At 34.3% G+C, this 21283-nt stretch overlaps 3 protein-coding genes and 2 long non-coding RNA genes across 5 annotated transcripts in view; 4 read left to right on the top strand and 1 right to left on the bottom strand.

Moving 5' to 3' along the window:
* LOC138124615 (uncharacterized) overlaps positions 1–21283 on the top strand; it is an 80593-nt gene that overhangs the window by 43584 nt on the left and 15726 nt on the right. The gene's annotated exons all lie outside the window — the stretch shown is intronic.
* On the top strand, positions 2283–4396 carry LOC138123061 (ubiquinone biosynthesis O-methyltransferase, mitochondrial-like). Its single transcript, XM_069037575.1, has 4 exons — positions 2283–2542; positions 3015–3229; positions 3507–3923; positions 3978–4396. Exons 1-4 carry the CDS (start codon positions 2511–2513, stop codon positions 4091–4093), a joined length of 780 nt encoding a protein of 259 aa, XP_068893676.1. The 5' UTR covers positions 2283–2510; the 3' UTR covers positions 4094–4396.
* Positions 6536–11652, top strand: mRRF2 (mitochondrial ribosome recycling factor 2). The gene is made up of 9 exons (XM_069037573.1): positions 6536–6802; positions 6857–7123; positions 9005–9193; positions 9273–9526; positions 9582–9929; positions 9977–10265; positions 10318–10757; positions 11122–11268; positions 11367–11652. The coding sequence occupies exons 1-9, from the start codon at positions 6661–6663 to the stop codon at positions 11526–11528; spliced, it is 2238 nt and encodes a 745-aa protein (XP_068893674.1). The 5' UTR covers positions 6536–6660; the 3' UTR covers positions 11529–11652.
* LOC138123062 (MAD2L1-binding protein) lies at positions 12311–13560 on the top strand. Its single transcript, XM_069037576.1, has 2 exons — positions 12311–12935; positions 12993–13560. The coding sequence occupies exons 1-2, from the start codon at positions 12469–12471 to the stop codon at positions 13387–13389; spliced, it is 864 nt and encodes a 287-aa protein (XP_068893677.1). The 5' UTR covers positions 12311–12468; the 3' UTR covers positions 13390–13560.
* On the bottom strand, positions 14099–15319 carry LOC138123063 (uncharacterized). Its single transcript, XR_011156693.1, has 2 exons — positions 14856–15319; positions 14099–14659 (listed from the first exon to the last, which is right to left on the bottom strand). It is a non-coding gene; the product is annotated as an uncharacterized lncRNA (long non-coding RNA).

The following is a 21283-nucleotide window of genomic DNA, read 5'->3' as shown; positions in this document are numbered from 1 at the left end:
TAATTCTAGTCTCAGTTGTTGGTCTTTACTTCAAAAACTAAGAGCAGCTAATGAAACTACTAGATCGAAATCTACTGTCAGTCCAAATTCGGTTGCTTCTCATTTGGTTGGCCTACGACACAGTCTGGAAAGATGGTCTAATACATAAATTATTGTATAACGTAATACCTTGTGGAAAAATTGTCTCACTGTTAGAAGATATGCTGTCTAACCGTCAATTCAGGGTTTTCGTTGAAGACAAAAGCAGTAAATTTCGATTTCTTAACAATGGTTTACCTCAAGGCTCAGTATTATCACCGATCTTATTTAACTTATATACAAGTGATTTACCCCCAATAAATTCCCGAAAATTCATCTATGCTGACGACCTGGCAATGGCTTACCAACATCAGAATTTTGAAAATGTAGAGAGCGGACTGTCAGACGATTTGATACCTTTGAATAAATGTTTCACAAAATGGCGACTTTGTCCAAACCCTCAAAAGACAGATGTTTGCTCTTTCCATCTCGTAAGCAGCCAGAAAAATAGAAAACTGAAAGTAGTCTTCAACGAAACTATAATTAAACATAATTATTCTCCAACATATCTAGGAGTAACTCTGGATTCATCTCTAACCTTCAAACAACACATCGAAAAGTTACGACAGAAACTGAAAACAAGAAACAACATTATACATAAACTCGCAGGCACAAGTTGGGGAGCGAATGCGTGTGGCAGGACTAGCTCTAGTGTATTCTACCACATAATATTGTTGCCCTGTCTGGAAGAACAGTACACATGTAAACAAAATTGATGCTCAATTGAATACCACACTTCGAATAATAACGGGTACTTTCTACTCCAACACCATGGCTACATGTCTTAGCGCACATTATTCCGTACGACATTAGAAGAAAATACGTCACTAAACGAATTTGGGATAAATTTCAAAATTCACCTAACATGTACTCGATAACACAAGACATGGCAAATTTACCACCCTATAGATTAAAATCAAGTAAACCACTTTGGAAAGAAGAATTTCTCGTGCAACCATTTTCCATATGTGATTATTGGAAAGCAGCCTGGCAAGACGTAGATATTTTCAATAAAAATTTAACTGAGGATCCTACAAAACAAGATCCAGGATTTGATCTACCCATGAAAATCTGGTGCTTTAGAACCGCTTTAGGCCATGGCAAATGCAATAATATGCTGTTTCACTGGAACATTCGTGAAAATCCCTCCTGTGAATGCGGTGCAGAAAAAGAAACCATCCAAAACATTGTAGAAGAATCGAAGAATGTCCCCTTACTAAATTCAAGCAAGGTTTCTCCGAACTTCATATACTTACAGAAGACGCGCTAAATTGGCTACAACCCTACAACAAATTAAAAACATATAATTTACTATTATTATTATTTTGTGAATTTCGAATTTTAATTGTATTTTTCTTCATACGAATATACAGTTTAGTTTCCGAACGCCAAGGTGATGTAACCCCTTAAACGAATAAGTTAATTTTATTTAACACATTTATAGAAAAGTCGACACAAAAAATCACTCCTAGTTCAGAAACTGTTGCAAAAGCAATTTATAGACGAGTGATATAAACTATTCGAACATGAAAAAACAAAATTATTGTCTTTCAGGTTTGTCTTGAAATTGATCTTCCGACAAATAACAAAATCTTTTAGACTGAATAACGGGCGGTTTCTTCTTCCATTCTGTCATTTTGGGGTGTTTTTTTTTCTTCAGAAACGTACTCTTATGCAATTCCTACCTCCAGCGAGTAGGTATTTTTCATCAAGAGTACAATGTAATGCTTCTTCAGAATAGGTAATAAAGCTGCACGCGTTTACCTTTCCTCCAATTCCAAAATTTCCAGTCTTTCTCTCAATTTAACGTCACAAATAAAATATTTCAGGTGATTAAACCAGAATTATCTTTTGTTGTTTATTTTACTTTTAATATTTATTTACATTATCCGTTATCCACTATCCCTCCGCCACCCGGCGGCACGGCAATTTTGCCGGAGTACATACACTATTACGGATATTACTATTAAGTAATAGTGCAGTGCTTATCAACATAATTACCGGCGTCTCGCCTCCGCATTTTGACTTTGTTGTGTATTATGTTCTGTGTCAATGTTAAGGAATTTCCTCACGATATGACATGAGTATAATAATATACCATAGAATTAACGGGTATTATTACTTCATGTTCTTATCTTAATGCCTTTAGCAACAACTATAACTTTACTTGCTAGACAACAAACAGATATACTTAGTTTAATCTGAATATTTTTGATAGATAACGTAAAACGAGTAAAACATGTTAAACCCGCAACTCTGAGACTTTGCCCTAGAGTAAAACAGTTAGCCATCCGCGGTTACTCAATACTTTTTCAGTGTTGCGAGTTCAACGTCTTGTATTTGTGTCTAGCGTAGAAGTGATCAAATTAAAGAATTTGAATAGCGCAATCCAAATAAATAATATTAATTTTGCTCAAAACATTTTTTCCAAAATGTGCACTAAATTATTATTTCCTAGCATTAGGTAAGTTTTGTTCAGTTAAATAAATAATCAATTATGTTTGAATATGATTGTTTTTTCACTACTAGTCTTAGAAGGCGTCATTATTGACTCTCGAACTGAACCCAGAAGTAGAATTTCTCTCCTACTAGTTAATAATTTTTCATTATTAACCAGTGGTTAATAATGAACAGCCGTCACCTAGCAACGAAAGATTTTCTTTGATTTCATTGGTTAACGTAGACAGACGATTTTCAATTTTCATAGCAACTGTTGAAAAATGAGAACTCGGATCGTCACATAGGACAAAATAATTTAATTAATAATTATTATTAGAAAGGGTTTTAACGTATCTAGTAGTGAAAGAAATAATATATACACCACGGTAGGTAGAGAAGACAATTTTAAGCCTCGCTTCTTTAATAAACTACCTCGCCTTAAAAAAATGTCTTCTCTACTTTGGTGTATAATTAATTACTATTGTTGAATCCTGTAGGAATTTAACAATAAAGAAGGATACTGTGGATTCCACGGAAATGAAACATTTTAAAAAATTAGCTGACGAATGGTGGGACGATAAAGGTCCTCTGAGAGCTCTTCATTCTCTGAATGATTTAAGAATTCCTCTTATCCGAGACCGTTTGATTAAAATAGGCGCAACAGGAGGACATGAAGGCAAGAGTGTTTCAGTTTTAGATGTGGGATGTGGAGGTAGGAACAAAGAAGTAATTTCTTTCATAACAGAATAATGAAAATCACTAACTAATCTTAGAATTGCGGCATTGAGAAATCACTTATAAAATATAGACCAAGTTTGTATCTTTTTTCAACTTTTTTCTTATAAGCTATTAAGCATTGTTAATTCATTATCATGAACATAAAAAATATTTCATCACGAAGATAATTAATTATTTACTCCAACAACAAGCTGTTTTATTGTTTATTAAATATGGTTTTACTTAAACATTTTGTTATAATAATTTTTTAGGTGGAATATTAGTGGAAGCTCTAAATCGTGCCGGTCACAACGTACTCGTAACAGGTGTGGATGCAAATGACGAATTAATCAATGTGGCTAAGATTCATGCAAAAAGTAAAAATTTGTCACTCAACTATGAGTGTACAACTATCGAAGAACACGCAATTGTTAACGCCCAAAAATATGATGTGGTTGTTAGTTCTGAAACTATCGAACACGTTACCGAAAAACAACAATTTTTGAGATCTTGCATCCAATGCCTCAAACCAGGAGGATCGCTTTTCATGACCACGTTTAATAAAACGTGGCTTTCACACTTTGCAGGAATCTTTTTAGCAGAAAATGTATTTAAATGCATACCCAAAGGAACGCACGAATATGATAAATTTATCGCACTCAACGATTTAATTGACCTTCTTAAAAAAGGTGTTGATTAGGTATTTATTTCTTGGCATTCAGTAACTAACATCTTTTTTGCAGAAAAGTGTACAACCATTTTCACTTCTGGAATATTTTACAATCCCTTAACAAATAATTGGTTTTTGAGCAGATTCAATCCCATTTCTTATGCACTTCACGCAGTTAAACTCTGTTAACATTTTACAACAAATATTTGAAACGTTTTGCTTTCATTAGAGAGTTTTCGCGTTACGTTCCGTTAAAATAACGGGTACGCTATTTGCGAGAAATTACCGTAATCGATTATTGTAATAATGAATCGGTTACGCTATTGCCTAGCAACACCGGCGTTAGCGTACACGGTTATCTGAAAAACGTAACGCGAAAACTCTCTATTTTTGCGAAGCTTTTTATTTTATTTATAAAATGTTTCATTTATACCTTCAGATTTGTTTTTTTATTTTGGGGAATATAAATAAAGTGAAATTGTTTACATTTTATTTTCTAGTTCTGCCTTCTAATTGTTTTGTAAAAAAAATAAAGGTAAAAAAAATAAATATTAGCTGAACAAAATTAATTTCACTAGTTTACACAGTATCTGTTGCCTCAGATTTGTTTGCCGTTTCCGAGTAATTTTTGTCTGCTGTTGCCGAAAATGCCTCTTGTTTTTTTCTATCAGCTCTAGTTTTTGAGTTACAAATAACCCATACTTTTGTTAGTGCAAGCAGATTTTTCTTTTTCAATCGTGAAGCTAACGATTCAGAGACTTGTTTTGAGAGGTTCAAATCGTTAATAGTCAAATTTAGAATCGTTTTCTTGTTTCTGAAAAATCGTCATCTACTAAAGTTTGTAAAATTTGTTCAGCAGTGAAAGGAATCGACGGAACTGAAACATCGTCTAAATGTTGTGTGGGAAGCTTTACAGACGTAGGAGCACTTGGATATTCCCATTTATGGCGATGTTTTTTTATTTATACCCTTCACATTGAAACTGCAAAAATGACAATCATCTAGATGATTTTTGGGTTCTCGCCAAATTGCTGGAATTCCAAATTTAAAGGTACTTCTTTTACCTCTGTTCCACAGTCTTAAGTATTCGACACACGATTTACATACACTTGTTATTTTTATCCAAAGGCATGGCAAAGTACAAAAAGTAGACACTTATGACAAAGTCAGAAATTGTTTTCCTCTAGATTTTGCAAAGTATACTGGCCACATATGTAGCACAAATGTTGCGGATCGTTGAAGCAAAACCTTCTTGAAGAACTCATTCCAACTGCACTTCCGTTAATAGTCGTACACAGTGATCAGTGATCAAAATATACCGAAACATTATGTGAAGTAATATTCGAAAAAATCACAAAAACTAGAGCTGTTGATAAGATTCTGACGTCAGATATAAAAAAAGATTCTAAAACGCTTTCATATTCAGCCATTAAATTTACGGCAACAGACAAAAAGTGAAATTTTGTTAACTAGTGATTTATTTATTCTTTTCGTTATCCAAGCATTTCCAACAAGCAGTTTAGATCAAGGAGTATAGAATAATAGGGAGGGGACATAAGCTAGCTTATGGGCGCGGTAAATTGAAGCGGTGAGGGACAGGGAAACGGGCGCAATTTTATGCAACCCGTGAGGTACGCCCCAGTTAACACTACTTGAGATGTTGGGAATTAACAATAAAACTGCAGGAAAATAAAACACTATATTTTTTTTTGCATCACAAATGTATTCAGAGTATGAGAAATTAGAAAACCACATTAAATATCACAACGCAACTGATTTCATTCACTTTCTTGGGGCGTACTAATAGCAGACATGCGCATTAAGGCGGCTTCACTCGACCGGCCGTATGTCCCCTCCCTATTATTCTCTACTCCGTGGTTTAGATAGCCTGCCACTTGTCATTTGTCATGCCACTCATAACTAAAGTCCATTCAAAAATCAAAAAAATCACCACCTGTTGCTTTAAATTGATAAAATTTAAAAAACCCTATGTAGTTATTTTTTCATACTATGTTGGTGATTATAAATTGATTCAAAATAAAATTCAATTGCTTTGAATTTCGTTCAAATTCCTATTATTTTCACTCGAACCCCAGATGAATTTCTCACCAAATTTTACACTAAACAGCGTTGCCGATAGTAATTATCGACGAAAATGCGACGTTGCTGGTTTTTGATTTTTGGAATGGACTTTAAGTTTTAAATTTTAGTATTATACAGTAATTGTAAGTAATTCTAATATGTAGTACTGGGTGATCAAAAAGAACTGTTTGAGTTGGCAATACAATCAGATAATTATACCGGGTGATCAAGAAGGACTGTTTAAGTTGGCACTAAAATTAAGAAAATTTTTTAATTCGGTTATTTATAACACTGCAACCGGATATGTTTTGTTGGTTTATTTGACAAATATCTGATGTAGGTATAGCATTAACAACGACAAGCCATCAACAACCGAAAGTTACTCCTGTTATACGATTTAAAATACAATTCAGTGTTACCAACTTAAACAGTCCTATTTGATCACCCCGTATATTTATATACAATGAAGAGCATTTTGTTACTCATCTGTTTGCAATACTGCAACTGAATACGTCTTTTGACATCTATTTTTTTTAGCATGTGATTTACTACTTTAGTAATTGTTTTACTTTATGTGTTGGCCAACATGAGAAGTTACTTCACACATGTTTACAATCGTCACACATAAATCCATAAATGCCAAAAACAAAAACTAGGTTAAGTTTACATTTAAAATGTTCCCGGTGTTTCGTCTTAGAAGTACATTCAAACCACGCATATTTAGTTATTTAAGATACAACAGTACAAAAAAGAAATTTGAGGATGTGGACGTAAACAGAATACGAAATATTGGAATTTTGGCTCACATAGACGCAGGTTATATGACAGCGAATGTAACCGGAAAATTATAATGTTATTCTATTGGAACAGGTAAAACAACAACGACAGAACGCATGTTATATTATTCCGGACTGATAAATCAAATGGGCGAAGTTCATCATGGAAATACTGTGACAGATTTCATGGATCAGGAAAGAGAGAGGGGTATTACCATAACCTCGGCTGCAGTTACTTTTTACTGGAAGAAACATCAGTTTAATTTGATTGATACTCCTGGGCACATAGATTTTACAATGGAAGTCGAACAAACATTGAATGTATTGGATGGGGCTGTGGTGGTTCTAGATGGGTCTGCAGGTGAGTAGTTAGACTTTGAAGCAAAATATTAACACATTAAATAAAATCAAACAAAAACACAAAAAGGCTTGTTTTATTTAGAGTGGTATAACGGGTGTTTTTTTTAATTTGCCGTCGGCGTTGAACTGTCGATTGTGAACGCACTATGTTCTCTTGTGTCGAAGGACCAAAATTGATAGTCGTATATTGGGTAACACTAACAATTTATTGAATAATGTAAAATACAAGAAAGTGTTTGTATAGAGACGAGTCTTGTTTCGAGTCTTGTGTCTTGTGTCGTTCTGTCGTCTGAGGGTTGATTTCTGCTTCTGGACGTCCCCACCCCTTCGACAGAGGGGATGTTCCAAAAGTGGTTGGACGAAGTTCCAACACACTATACAGGTAACGGATGACGGATCAGCTGTTTAAATCTTAAGCCAGTTTGACACGATGCTAAATTTTGTAGAAAATTTGTTAGAAAATGAGAGAGGACCAATGAACGATCAGGATTTGACAAAGACAGACTATGATCCTGATCGTTCATTGGTCCTGATCGAGGGTCTCTCTCATTTTCTAAAAATTTTCTATAAAATTTAGCATCGTGTCAAACCAGCTTTACGCTTTTAGACGAGTGATGCGATCTCAATCGACTCTCCGACGCCTACTACGACGCCAAATGTAAAAAAACACCTTTATAAGAGAAAGTAGGCTCGATCGTGTTCCTAGGGGAGTGTTTGAGAATTAGATTTGGGTTGGCAACCTGGTTTTCACAAAATTTGTGAAGGTACAGTTGGCTTAAAAAAAAAACGGGAAATGAAATTTGACCTGATGTGAATTGGAAATTTAATTTGTCAATTTGTGTCTGTTTGACTGTAGTGTTTCTGACACATAAATGCAGTTTTTTAACCTAAATTCTAAAAGGCCGTTTCAAACTATAAAAATGTAATAAAATCTGCCAGAACTTTTTCTGACAGTTCCCGTTTTTTTTGAACCCAACCGTAATTCAAGCAAATTTAAATAGTTAACATAGTATTTATATTTTATTTTCACTCTAGAAACATTTTGTTAATGAGCAATTTTATTTAAACGCAGATAATGATAATTTTGACCACGACCTGCTGTATAATAACCGGCCTGTTCATTTCATTAAAAAAGCATTGCGAAAATGTTTCCGAGAAAGAGCCAATTTTCACCGATGAGGGTGCCACAGTACGGGCGCTTCTGAAGAATAAAAATGCGGAAAAAAAGGTTTAGACATGATTTTAGAGTTAAGATTGAGCACAATAAGTTCATATTTTCTTTCTAAAACAATACTGAATACATTTGTATTTTTGTGTTTTTGATTTTAAATTCGAATGTCATTTGAACGAGAAAAACTCTCGGTGACAAAAACTTAAGATGAATAATATCCCCAAAAAGCGCCCGTACACTAGCGCTCTGCGGGGATCACTCAAATTACACTTTTGAACAGGCCGGTTATAATACAGCAGGTCGTGATTTTGACAATAAAAGTGCAGCCAATTATCATCGAAAAACGCCCCTAGGAACCAGGATGGAGCCAACTCTCTCTAATCTACTAATTTTGTTTTTATTTTATTTGTAATTTATATCATGTGATTGAAAAAAAAATGAGTAAACCGCGATAATCACGGTTCAGTTGGCAGCTCTAGTTTAAATATTGCTGTTGCTTAAGAAACAGTCTGACGTCCAACAGAGAAACTTGACGGTTGTCAAATACAGCAATATTTAAACTGTCAATGCCAACTGAACCATAACAGAATTTTTTTTTGATCACACAGTGTTATAGTTTTTGAATTTTGACAACACAGGAAACATTACATTATGTACCTATTTATTTCTTTTTTAATAATGTTCAATTTTTCTATTGTTTTTTAAATAAAGGCGTTGAGGCACAAACCATGACGGTTTGGAAACAAGCGGACAAATACAAAATTCCTCGAATTATTTTTGTTAATAAAATGGACAGAGCTGATTCAAGTTTAGAGTTAAGTTGCAAGTCCATAGAAGAAAAGTTGGAAATTCCTGTACTGCGTCTCCAGTTGCCATTAATTGAAAATGGCTCTCTTGTAGGTAGGTGCAAATTACAGAATGTTTTTGTAACTAATTAAACCAAACAAAATATTTGTATTCTGAACAAATATTGAATTAGGTGTAACCGATATTCTCACTATGGAAAAAGTGATTTACGATAGGAGCAAAGACAAACAAATCACTCGCGTGGGAATCACAGAAAAATCTGATCCAATACTTTGGGAGGAAGTTAAACGTACTAGAACTCAACTGGTCGATATTTTATCAACATTCGACGACGTTTTGGCGGATTTAGTCATATCGTCAGAATCATTTGACGCTGTTACTACGGCAGATATTATTAAAGCTGTACACCAAGTTACATTGAAGCAGGTATTTTCAGTTGTGTGATTTTTTCAAATACATTTTTGATTGTTTCCTTTGTAAGCAAGCAGTTCCGGTTGTGCTAGGTAGCGCGTATAAAAACATAGGAGTTCAGCCTTTGATGGATTCGGTAATTTTGTATTTACCGTCGCCAAATCAACGCAACAAGCATTTTACAAGTTTTGACGAAAACTTATGTGCTAGAGCTTTCAAAGTTAGACACGATAAGCAAAAAGGACCCTTAACTTTCTTCAGGATATACAACGGAGTCTTCAATAAGAGCCAAAGGATTTACAGCATTCAACAGGAAAAGGCCGAGCAGACTGGTAAATTATTTGTTGCGTACGCAGACGACCTGCAAGAAGTCGACAGCATTGGAAATGGTAACATTGCTGTTGTGTCTGGGCTGAAGGTACTGAAATCAGTTGTGACGACCAATATGCAATTGCTTTTTTACAGCAAGTGATGGCGGGAGATTTGGTAACGAATTCTCAAACAGCCGCCCAAAGAGCAAAAAATAAGATGTTAAAGTTGTCGAGTAAAAAGAATAGCGAAGTGAAAGAAGAAGGTGTGGAGAGTTTGTTTGGTGTGGGACCACAAATCCCCGAGCCTGTGTTTTTTTGTTCGATCGAACCACCAAGTCTAGCTTATCAGACTGCCCTAGAGCAGGCATTAAATGAACTGCAACGCGAGGATCCCAGTTTAAGAGTCACGCATGACTCCGAGACTGGTCAGACAGTGTTGTCAGGTGCTGATTTTTTTTTTTTTTTGTTGAATTTGTTTTTAGTTGTGTGTTGTAGGAATGGGGGAATTACATTTAGAAATTATCAGAGACCGCATTTTGAAAGAGTATAAAGTCAATGCAGATTTAGGTCCGCTGCAGATTGCCTACTGGGAAGCACCAAAAAACAAAGTTACGGATACCACACTCGTGGATACAAAAATTGGCAACAACAAACAGATGGTCAACGTAAAGTTGTCGATTATACCGACAAACAAACTTGTTTTGAGTGGCGACATAATGAAGTTGGATAAAAGTCCTGACGCTGCCAGTAATATCGCCAACATTTTTCCAAAACATTTACTAGCGATCAGACAGGGAATCGAAGTTGGTGTCACTCACGGTCCCAAGATTGGGTGTCGTGTTGTCAACACTGAAGTGATGTTGCACATGTTTGAAGTAGGGAGGGGAACCTCAGAGAGTGTCATTGCGGCGGCAGTGACACAACTCGTACAAAAAGTAAGTTAAAATAGAGTTTATTAACATCCCTCCAATAGATACAAGTAAAGGTGGTAGAGTGGCTAGTAGTTTTTGCTTTGTGTGGTTGGCAGCTAAATTCGCAGCCAAATTGAATTTAGACACTTCAGTTACGAATAGTTGCGTTTTATATAAAAAATACTTCACATTCCGTCTCTATCACATTATTTAATTTGATGTTTTGGTATTTGACACATTTTGAGAGGGTTAGGTAACCTCGTGAAGTTTTCTGTAAATAAAACTGACTACAAAAAAATGCAATAGGGAGTGGATGGATGGTAATTACTCCAGCTGTATATTGTTATATTGTTTAACAGTGATATGTATTTTCACAACATGCTTGTAGTTAATCAAAGAATCGGGTACAAATCTATTAGAACCAATCATGTATTTTGAAATTGCTACACCAGAGGAGTATTTGTCAATTATTATGGCCGATTTATCAAGAAGAAGACCTGACATACAAAATGTAACTCTTAGAGGAAAAATGAAGGTAAGTAGGTAATTCAAATACAATGGGACATTTTTCAGTCACGTGATTCGCAAAGTCGGTAGAAGATTGGGGTGGAAATAATATATCTACAATTTCAGGTAATCTCAGTGAAAATACCTTTAGCTGAAATATTAGGATATTCCACAATCCTGAGAACGATAACATCAGGAACTGCAAATTTTACTATGGAATTTAGTGAATACAGGGTAATGTCAGCTGTAGAAGAAGACAGTGCCATAAGAAGCGTGAGGGGTTTTTAATTTTTTTTCTTGTGTACAGAATTATAAAAAATAGTAACGCTCAAATACTAGTCCAATTAAATGTATTTTTGTAAGTTAGTTATAGAAGAAACTGTAAAATTGTAAATTACAAATTTATTGTCTATGGGGATTTTTATTCTTCCATGTCCGACTGTTGGTAACAGAACACAACTATTCTCTATGTCTTTGATTTGCCACCTCCACGGGAGGTGCAGCTAAATCACAAGTGTGCGCGCAGGCGCCTTTGGCTTTAATGATATACCAACGGCGCTAAATTTGGAGGACGAAAATAATATATTTAAACGAAGAGAACAGTTGAATGTTAATTGATATATTTATACTTTTTGAACGATCTCGATTACGAGTATACCATATAACAAATTAAAAAAAAGTAAACAAACACTTTAATTTTGAATAAAATTAAAAATAACAAAATGTTCCAACCAGATCATATTATTTAATTTGAGTAGTTATAAATCGTCAAGATATTATACGGGATTGAATGAAAATTAATCAAGTAATTTTCGTCAGTAGAGACGAAAGTTAACGTTATGGGATTTTCTTTTACTGGTGACGAAAGTCAGGTTTTCGTTGACCGAAATAGTTATTCCTAAAAACAGTCCGTAGAAAAAAAATAAAGCAACCCGCCAATTATAAAAGGCAACCCCTTTAAGCGTAATTAATGATTTAGCGACTTGGCGGGATTTTAAGTGCCATTTCATTAGTTTTTTGTAGTTTTTTCCAAGTGGCGAAAAAGCCAAAGGCGCCTGCGCGCACACTTGTGATTTAGCTGCACCTCCTCCACGGGTCACCTCCCTCCTTCTTGTACCTCTTACCTGTTTGAAATTTTGAATGTTTGGAATGTTTGAATGTAAATTGTAGTGTTGGTGTGAATATTTTAATTTTAGTCAGTTCGAATTTAAAAAGAGCAATATTAATTATGACCGCTAATCAGAGTACAAAGCATCAGTGCAATTTTGATGTAGCAATCGACGTGCCAATTACCGACTTTATCCTAACCCCACTTTCATGCGCGCATTTAGTAAACGAAGTTATGAAAAATCTCCTATATCAGAGATCACAAATACCATACCCTTACACATGGTTGAAAAATATTGTAAGCAAAAAGCGAGAAAGCTTCGACGAAAGTAAAAAGAGAAATTTTACACTTAACAGACATTTCCAAATTGTATCGTCGGCGTACGATGCTGCGGAAAACATTATGAGTAATATATCTAAACACTTTTCACACCTTGGTAGTAATTTAAAAGAAGTGATATTTGTGCTTGGTGTAAGCCCAGTTTGTCCAAAAGAAATATACACAGTGAAGGTGTCATCTCTTGCCAATGGTCATATCGAGAGAAATCATGTTGCTGACAATAGTAAAAAACAGCCCAGGATCTTACGGTAAGCTACGTTTTAAACTAAATTATTACCATTGAGTTTAATGTGTGTCATTAACAGGGACATATTCTTGTCAGAGATTTGGATGGGTTTACTTGAGAGTTCTTTGACATGTTGTAACATGTATATATTTTTGAAAGTGACTGGACCACAAAATAACTTGACTGCTATGCATAAAGACACCATTTTTGTACCAAGCAAACCACTGCTATTTCCATCCAAGACAAAACATACTGTTATAAATTTAAATTATTCAAACCCGTCAATGTGTTCATGCTGTGATAATTTAGAAGTGTTCCAAGATTTTTGTGATATTGAAAGCTCAATACAACCATTTGATGTTAAAGTAGATCAAACTGATGAAGGTAGTAGAGAAATCTGGTTACAGTCAAAGATTTTGTTTCAAGGATTTAAAGATTGTTTTATAAATAAAGTTTCAGCATGTGAATTGTGGTAGTTTCAATTTTATTAGTGTAATTTTTAGCTGTATTTGTGATGTCATTTTTTGTCTATCTTTGCAGCATGTTCATCTAGAAAAGGAAGTTCTTTTGTGTATTATAAAATTTTTTAAAATTATTATCATGTTTATTAATGTTTTAAATAGAAGACGCTTATTATTAAAACTGAATCTGTAAACTGTTTTTACCCATTACTTTTATATTTTTTACTTTTACTATTTTTGTATTGATTCTAATGTAAGTTTTTATGTTACAAATATTTGCAAATACATACTAAGTTTTAAATAAATTTTACACAAAAATTTGATCTCTTAGTTAAACCTTGATATTTCGTTTAAAAAAAATAATTATCTCTTAGATTTTTGTCAAGAATAATTTGCAGAACGTATGATACTGAAAATAGTTCTATTGGAACTTGTACACGCTTCTAAGGTTTTTGTTTACACCGTCCCCAGCTTCAAAAGAATGAAATTGCGGTTTGCATTTCTTCTTTAATATTAAGTTAATTTTATATCAACATAAAACAACAGGTAATTGATAAGCTGCACAGAAACCCTGATACTACAAAGGCGAGGCTTTATCTAGCGAAAGTTTTAGGCGTGTTTGTTAATGACTATATTTGTTTCGAGCAAATCCTGATCAGACAACTGCGCAATTAATCTACTGTGAGTAGTCAGAAAATTAGTCTACAACAAAGAACTAGTGGAGTTAGTTACGTAGTTCCATTTTAATGGCGATTACATATTTATAACGTTATAAAGTAAAGTTACCAACTATCGAAATAATTTCATCCACATGGTACACACGATTTCTTTCGTATCTATACTAAAAATCAACACTTTTTAAGAATAGAGTTTAAATGTTTTGTCAGCGTAGTTTTCTCCGTTTGCATGCAAAGAACAATCTCCATCTGCCCATCTTTTTTGAGTGTGATTATCCGTTCCAGGCCTAAAACTTTTGGTTCTCTTACGAAACTCATAGAGCAGACATTTGTAGATTTTAATGTGATTTCTTTATCGTGAACGCAACCTTCCTCCAGTGAAACTACACCCCGATTGTGTGCAATCATGAACGCAACTTGATTTGTTCCTGGTTTGATGCGTAAAAATCCGCGTTCGATGTGAATGGGCTCACCGCTGTCCGGGTTCCAAGAACGGGATTGGTAGTTTAGTAATGGTTGTCCAAGAGATTCGTACGTAACTTCTTCACAATAAGTAAAAGGTTCGATAGTGGGGTAAGAGCCTTCTCCTTTTATGGCCACCCATCGTCCTATCAACCACATTAAAGGTTTTAGTGCCTCGTGTACTTTCTGCATTATTAGTTGATTTAAAATCGAGTTTTTCTATTTTTTCCTAAATTTTATCAATACTGCAGGCTTGATGGATTCGATAAATTATTTTTGGTTTTTGTAACCCAGTCTGTTTAAGATGTACTTGAAATTGGACAGTTTTCAATGAATACTTACAATTTTGATGAAGATGAATAAATTATAAAACTTTTGACAGCAAAAGATTATTATCCGTTTATTAAACTCCCGCACTGTCAGTGTCAAATTTTTTAATTTTCTTTGGAGTGTACCTATGGTGACATACCTTTTCAGTTGCCTGTACACAAAATCTAGTTATAAGAACGTCAACAAGAAAAGTGTGGTTATATTAATGGAGTTAATTCTCCTCTTTCCAAACAATAATTGACAATACCCTGCTTCTCTCTGGCCGTTAACAGCATTCTTTTACATTTCATATCTTCTTCTTGTGCAGCCACTTCGTGTAAGTAATATTTTGAATGAAAGAAACCGAATTTATTGAACTTAACTTCAAATTTGAAATTTCTAATTTTTGCACCAACGTTAAAGTAAAAATTACTAGTCTCTGAACGACAGTGCGGCAACTTGCAAACACTTTGACAGTGCGGGAGTTTAGTAAATGGATAGTACATGTGATAGAGATACAGTACATTCACATTTGTTTTATACCAGAGTAGACTATGGAAATGTGGCGAGTTGTATGGTAAGACTGTGGCTGAATGACAATATATTCTCGTGTCAAAAATGGATTACTCCCTAGGATTTAGGGATATTCGTTACTAGGTTGGCATAAATTTGGTTAGGTTGGAGGCTATGTGGTTTCTGGTGACAAACAAAAGATATCCCAAAAATGTAAGACAGCAAATTAATTGTAACAGTTGCAAATGACAAATTTCTCGCTAAGTGATAGATGATTTTTCGTTTCACAATCAATTTTGGTTACTGGCGTCATATTTATTTGGATTTAATCTCTCAATTCAAAGTAACCAACCTTAGGCATTCAAAATTACTTTTGAAACTTTTAGTTACACACAACATGAAAAACGTTATTTCCCTAAAGGTCGAATTCTAGGGAGTAATCAATCCATTTTTGACACGAGAATACAGTGTGATTGAAAAAGAATGAGGACAATTTGAATTTGGCTCCTAGTGAATAATTTGTCATGTTGGTGACAAGTATTGACAGCAAAAATAAAGCTTGATATGATCATGGGCGTATCTACTGGGGAATTCTAAGTGGTGACAATTGACAAACGAAATCAAAACAATCGGTTTGACCCTGGTTTGACGGAAACCGATGGATAAATCTTGACAGCGATGCTCTTCTGAAGCAAAACTGCCACACACAAAACATGAAACGCACTATAATTTATGGCGCCAAATTCAACTTGTCCTCATTCTTTTCCAATCACACTGTATACATCATGTATAATATTTGAGGTTACACTTTCTTGTCAAAATTCATGACCATGTAGCCAAGTATTATCATTTTCCAATTAACTACATAGTTTCGAGGACTCAATAATGTGTGTATTTAGTGATAAATGTAAATATTGCACAAATTTAAAACTAATTTACCTTAATACTTAATAATAATGTCAAATTTGACACTGGCAGTTCGAACAATTTTGATTTTGTTATTTTGACATAGCCCCGATACCAACATTTAAAAAAATTAAAATAGCCTCCACTGGTCTAAAACAAAAATGAATGTATAATCTGTTCCAAAATCAAAAATCCACCAACAGTGCATTCTACCTCGAAAATACAACCGACAACGTCGCCGACTTTTGTTTTTAGTGTGTCTGCAAGTGTCAGAAAAAAGTGGGGTTATGAGAGAAAACTGTTGGACAGTCGTTTTGGTCAAAGTTCATCGTGTTTTTTATTCTTATTTTAATATTTCACTCAAAAAGTATGATATGGTAGCTAAAACCTTGTTGTACATAATAATTATTTTGTGTTTCGTAAATAAACTCAACAGTTCAATGTCAAATTTTGGCGGGAGGTTGAGCCATACCAAAAAAATTAAACTTTTTCTAGGGATTTCTTTTTTTCTGCCAACATAATTCAACAGGTAGTGGATTTTTGATTTTGAAACAGATTATATTATATTTTCATATTTTATGGCGGAAACAAAAGACTGAGAAATGTCACAAATTTGTATTGTCAGTGTCAAATTTCTTAAAGATGTTCGTGATTTCGACAGAAATGCAGCAAATTGGCAATAAGAAAGTTATCGTCGAACTAGAGAAATAATTTGTAATACGTTTGCTTATATGAGAATAACTTTTCCTTTTGAAGCACTGACAAAAATTGGTTTCCCTAGAATTTGTTTTTTCAATCTATTTAGCGAAAATTTAAATTTACCTAGACATTCCTTTTTACGGCGTTTATGAGAAATTTGACACGGACAATACATTTTTGTGACATTTCTCAGTCTTTTGTTTCCGCCACCAAATATGAAAATACCTCTAGCTCCAACTTGATAATAGTTACTTATTTAACGAGTTCGTGTGTAATTTGGACTTTTTTTGGCATGAGTGGGCCAGTTTAAAACTCGAGTGAAACGAGAGTTTTAAAGGTCCACGAGTGCCAAAAAAAGCCCAAATTACACAAGAACGAGTTGAATACAACGTTTTTTTGTTCGAAGAGCCCCCCCAAAGGCTCCAAATGGGTAAAAATTTTTAAAATTAGCTTGACGTTTCGTTTTGACAAGTTGTCAAATTCATCAAAATCCGTTCACACAGGAGAAAATTCTCAAATTCTGACAGTGTCGCACAAAAAAGAATTTTATAGCGTGCAGACAAGCAATCATACAATTCCATCTTAGCATACAGTTAAAGACCTGCAACCTCGCTTTTTTTGCAAAAAAGATGACATAGGTCAGAAACGATGACAGATAAGTGTTGACAAAAAGACGCTCTAAACTCAAAATTTAACGTAGAATTGAAATGTGAAGTCAAAATGAGGCCTTTCCATTTAAAAAAATAAAGATGGCGTCGATTTCCGGTATTTCCGGAAGTGCCACTATTTTGAAAATATTTCATTTGAACTTGGAGTAATCGATCATAGTCAACTACCAATTTTCATATTAATATGATTTGGGGAAATCAGAAAGTTTCTAATGAAGGGGCTACGTGAATCAGCCTCTCAAAAACAAAAAGAGTTACTAGATTTTTTTTTTTTGTATTTAACTTCTATTCATCGTCACCAACTATCCATATTTTTTTTGGCACGCATTTCGAGGACCCTGTACATCATACATCTTGTTTTTTATGTTTTCATTTGTGTACTTTGGGTGATGTAATATCAAAAGATACGATCTCTCGGTACAATTCAATTCAACTGTTCAATGTTTCTCTTGCTTCACTCTTTTACCATTTTTCCGCAATAAAATTACTGCGCACAAACGTTTCAAAACCCTTCAAAGCAGAAAACTGGCCACTTACTCGATCCTCTCGTGTATGGTGCTATGATGGTGTATAGTTCTCCCAGAGCTGCAGCGGTTTTATGGCCGGGCAATAGTACTTATTACGCCTGTTGAAATGCCGATAAGCGACATAAACAGACCCCTGTCAATCATCATTTTCGTTCTATACCTGTCAGTTTACAGGGTAGTACTTAGACGAATTTACGATTAGGGGTTGTACTTGCGGTTTAAACCTATTGTGGGTGTTGTTAACGTTTATACAATGGTACCCTGCCATAAAACCGCTGCAGCTCTGGGAGAACTATACAAGCTTGTTGCATTGTAAATGATGGCCGACATTTTGAGCAATTTCTTTGAACGTTTCATTTTATATCGAGCGATCAAATTAATTTGTAATCGAGTTCTTGAACAAAAAAAACAGGTTAGAGCTGGGCATATCAATCGAAAAGACATACGGATCCATGGATGACTCGATTACAAATTAATTTGATCGCTCTTTACTTTTAGTCACAATTATAATTATAGTCTTTTCACTTTGTTGTTTAAGCCTTTGTTCTTTTCTGAATAAGTTGCAGGCACTATTTTATCATCACTTTACAAATTTTATCCGAAATTCACGATGAAACTCAAAAAAAACTGTAACTATAAAAACCAAACATAACCTCGTAATGCTCCAGTTAACCTACGTTTTAAAAAGCACAACAATTGACGGTTTCCAACTCCTTCCCAGCTCAGGATTTCATTTTAAGGGTGCCCAGCATCCAACGAAAATATCTATTTCGTAACTATACAACCAACCATACAACACCTGCTGACCGTTTTACGACAGGCACTACCATGCAGTGCTAATAATGAGGGGATTAGTATTTGTTACCTCCTAGTGTGAAGAGGAGCACTTCGCCCAAAGGAGACTACCTGCTACTCTGCCCTGTTTCTAAATCCCGAGCCGCTTTACGAAATTTCCGTCGGATTCCCCAGAATATGATTTAAATTTATAAGTAAGAAAATAAAAAATTTTGAAATAATAAATCAGTTTATTTTCATAATTAAATAAATATACATTATTTTTCGCTCTGTAATTATGTTTTGTAAATAGTGACATGCAGGTAAACACCGTACCTACTTTACATTACGAGTTCCAAAACAACACAGTGCAGATTAATTCCCGCCAGTAGTAATCTTACGCATATGATATTGTTGCTTGCCCTGCGCGAACCTTGATTATAATTTTTTAGTTTTGTTGTCCGTTTCGGCATTGTTGATTTCAAAAGCACTGTTACGTTTTTTTACTGCTTAAATTAAAGTAATTAACTAATTCTTATTTGCTTTTGTCTTTGTACAGCGTGATCAACAATGACTGAGTCTGTTGGCAATGAAACAATTGAAAAGTACTGTTTGATCTAAAAAAGCATAAGAATAACATGTAACAATAACATAATTGTAATAAATACGAGTAACATAGCTGCAGATTGCAAGTGTCGTACAGTGGCGAAAAGTAAGACAGAGTAAAATTGAAAAAGAAATTATATTCATTATATTTACCTCTTATTACGTATTGCCTTCATTCTACGTTTTATACTTTTCCGGTAACCGTTTGTAGAAATCTTATTCATACCATGGACACCCATTTTTAAAACGCACTCGGATAATAACTCAACTTCTAGTCACTAGGACGCAGTCAAAATAAATAGAAATATGTATAAACAAACACAGCAAATTTATATTCAAGATTGTACCTGAAATGGGGATGAATAACGGTGTCGTCCAATAATGATCCTTTAGCTAGCCGAAACAGCCAGGGGGCAGGTAATTTGGACACGGCAGATTAGGAAAACTTCCGAGAAGAATTATATATTTGGAATTTTGTGATCTTATAAAGAGCGATCAAATTAATTTGTAATCAAGTTATCCATGAATCCGAAATTGTATGTCGATACTGGAACTCCACGCGCCAATAAACATAGGTTGAAACACAAGTTACGTACAACGTGTAACAGAAATAAGTACATTAATTTTAACTGGTAATAGAACTCGTCAAAAGGAACAACTTTTCTATCTACCATTTTGCCGAAAAACGATGTTTAATTCCAAAAAAAAATTGGAGAGATTTTTCACTAAAATAGCCCTACGCCACTAAATACTGCAATGGCTAATTGAGATCAGCGCTAATATGAAAAAAATGTCCATTTTCATCCAGAAAACGTGTTTTAACGCAGAAATCGAAATTCAAAGAAATCTACCCGTATAGCAAAAAATCCACTTCGTAAGAATCTGGTTGTTTCACGTTTTTAGGTAGCTTAGTTTTGGAGATATGAACGGTTTTAGGAAAATCTTTCCTAAGCCACTACGCAACGTTTTTCGCCAAAATGGCAGAGAGAAAAGTTGTTCCTTTTGATGAGTTCTATTACCAGTTAAAATTAATGTACTTATTTCAGAAACACCCTGTATTTTCATATCAATACGTTCCACTATCTTGTTTTTGGTTGTCACGGCTAAATATGTTATGTTACAACAATGACCGAATATTTTTTGACTTTTTAACTTTTCACTGTCAGATTTGATTTATAAAAATAAAACAGTCTGGTAAGTATTGCTTCCCTGTTGTAACTCACCTACCGGACTCAAATTGATCATTTCCTAAAAAAAGCCCATTTGGCTTATATAACTGCCAATTTTGACATAAATTTTGTTTTTCATGGAATACATAGCAGCAACGAACTAACTTTACCTACAGTTCATAGAAAATCCTATCCCATTACGGTATCTACATTACCTGACTCGAGTTTTCCTATAATCCACAGTGTAACTTAAATCCCCCTTTCTGCTTTTATCTCGTTTTACCTGGAAATTACTTTCTTTCTGTGATATTCGTTCACTTTCAATTTTTTTACAATAAGAATCGTTTCTGTCATAATGTCGAAAGTTACCGACAAATTAAATAAATTTGTGCGGAACTTTAGAAGTCTTATTTTTTCAAGTGATACTTTCGTGTTGTTTTTTTGTAAGATCTGTCAAAAATCAGTGAATTTTGAGAAAATGTATTTGATTGTTGTAAATGATGTTTTTTTTTCTATAATGTACAGTGAATCACTGAAACAATAATACTTATAGCAACATTTAATTGTCAATGTTTATCTTCGAATTTTTAATGCCTTTT

The sequence above is a fragment of the Tenebrio molitor genome, chromosome 2, assembly GCF_963966145.1.
Source record: "Tenebrio molitor chromosome 2, icTenMoli1.1, whole genome shotgun sequence".
Lineage (NCBI taxonomy): Eukaryota > Metazoa > Arthropoda > Insecta > Coleoptera > Tenebrionidae > Tenebrio > Tenebrio molitor.
The sequence above is the reverse complement of the archived record's forward strand: the minus strand, read 5'-3'. Positions and strand labels throughout refer to the sequence as shown.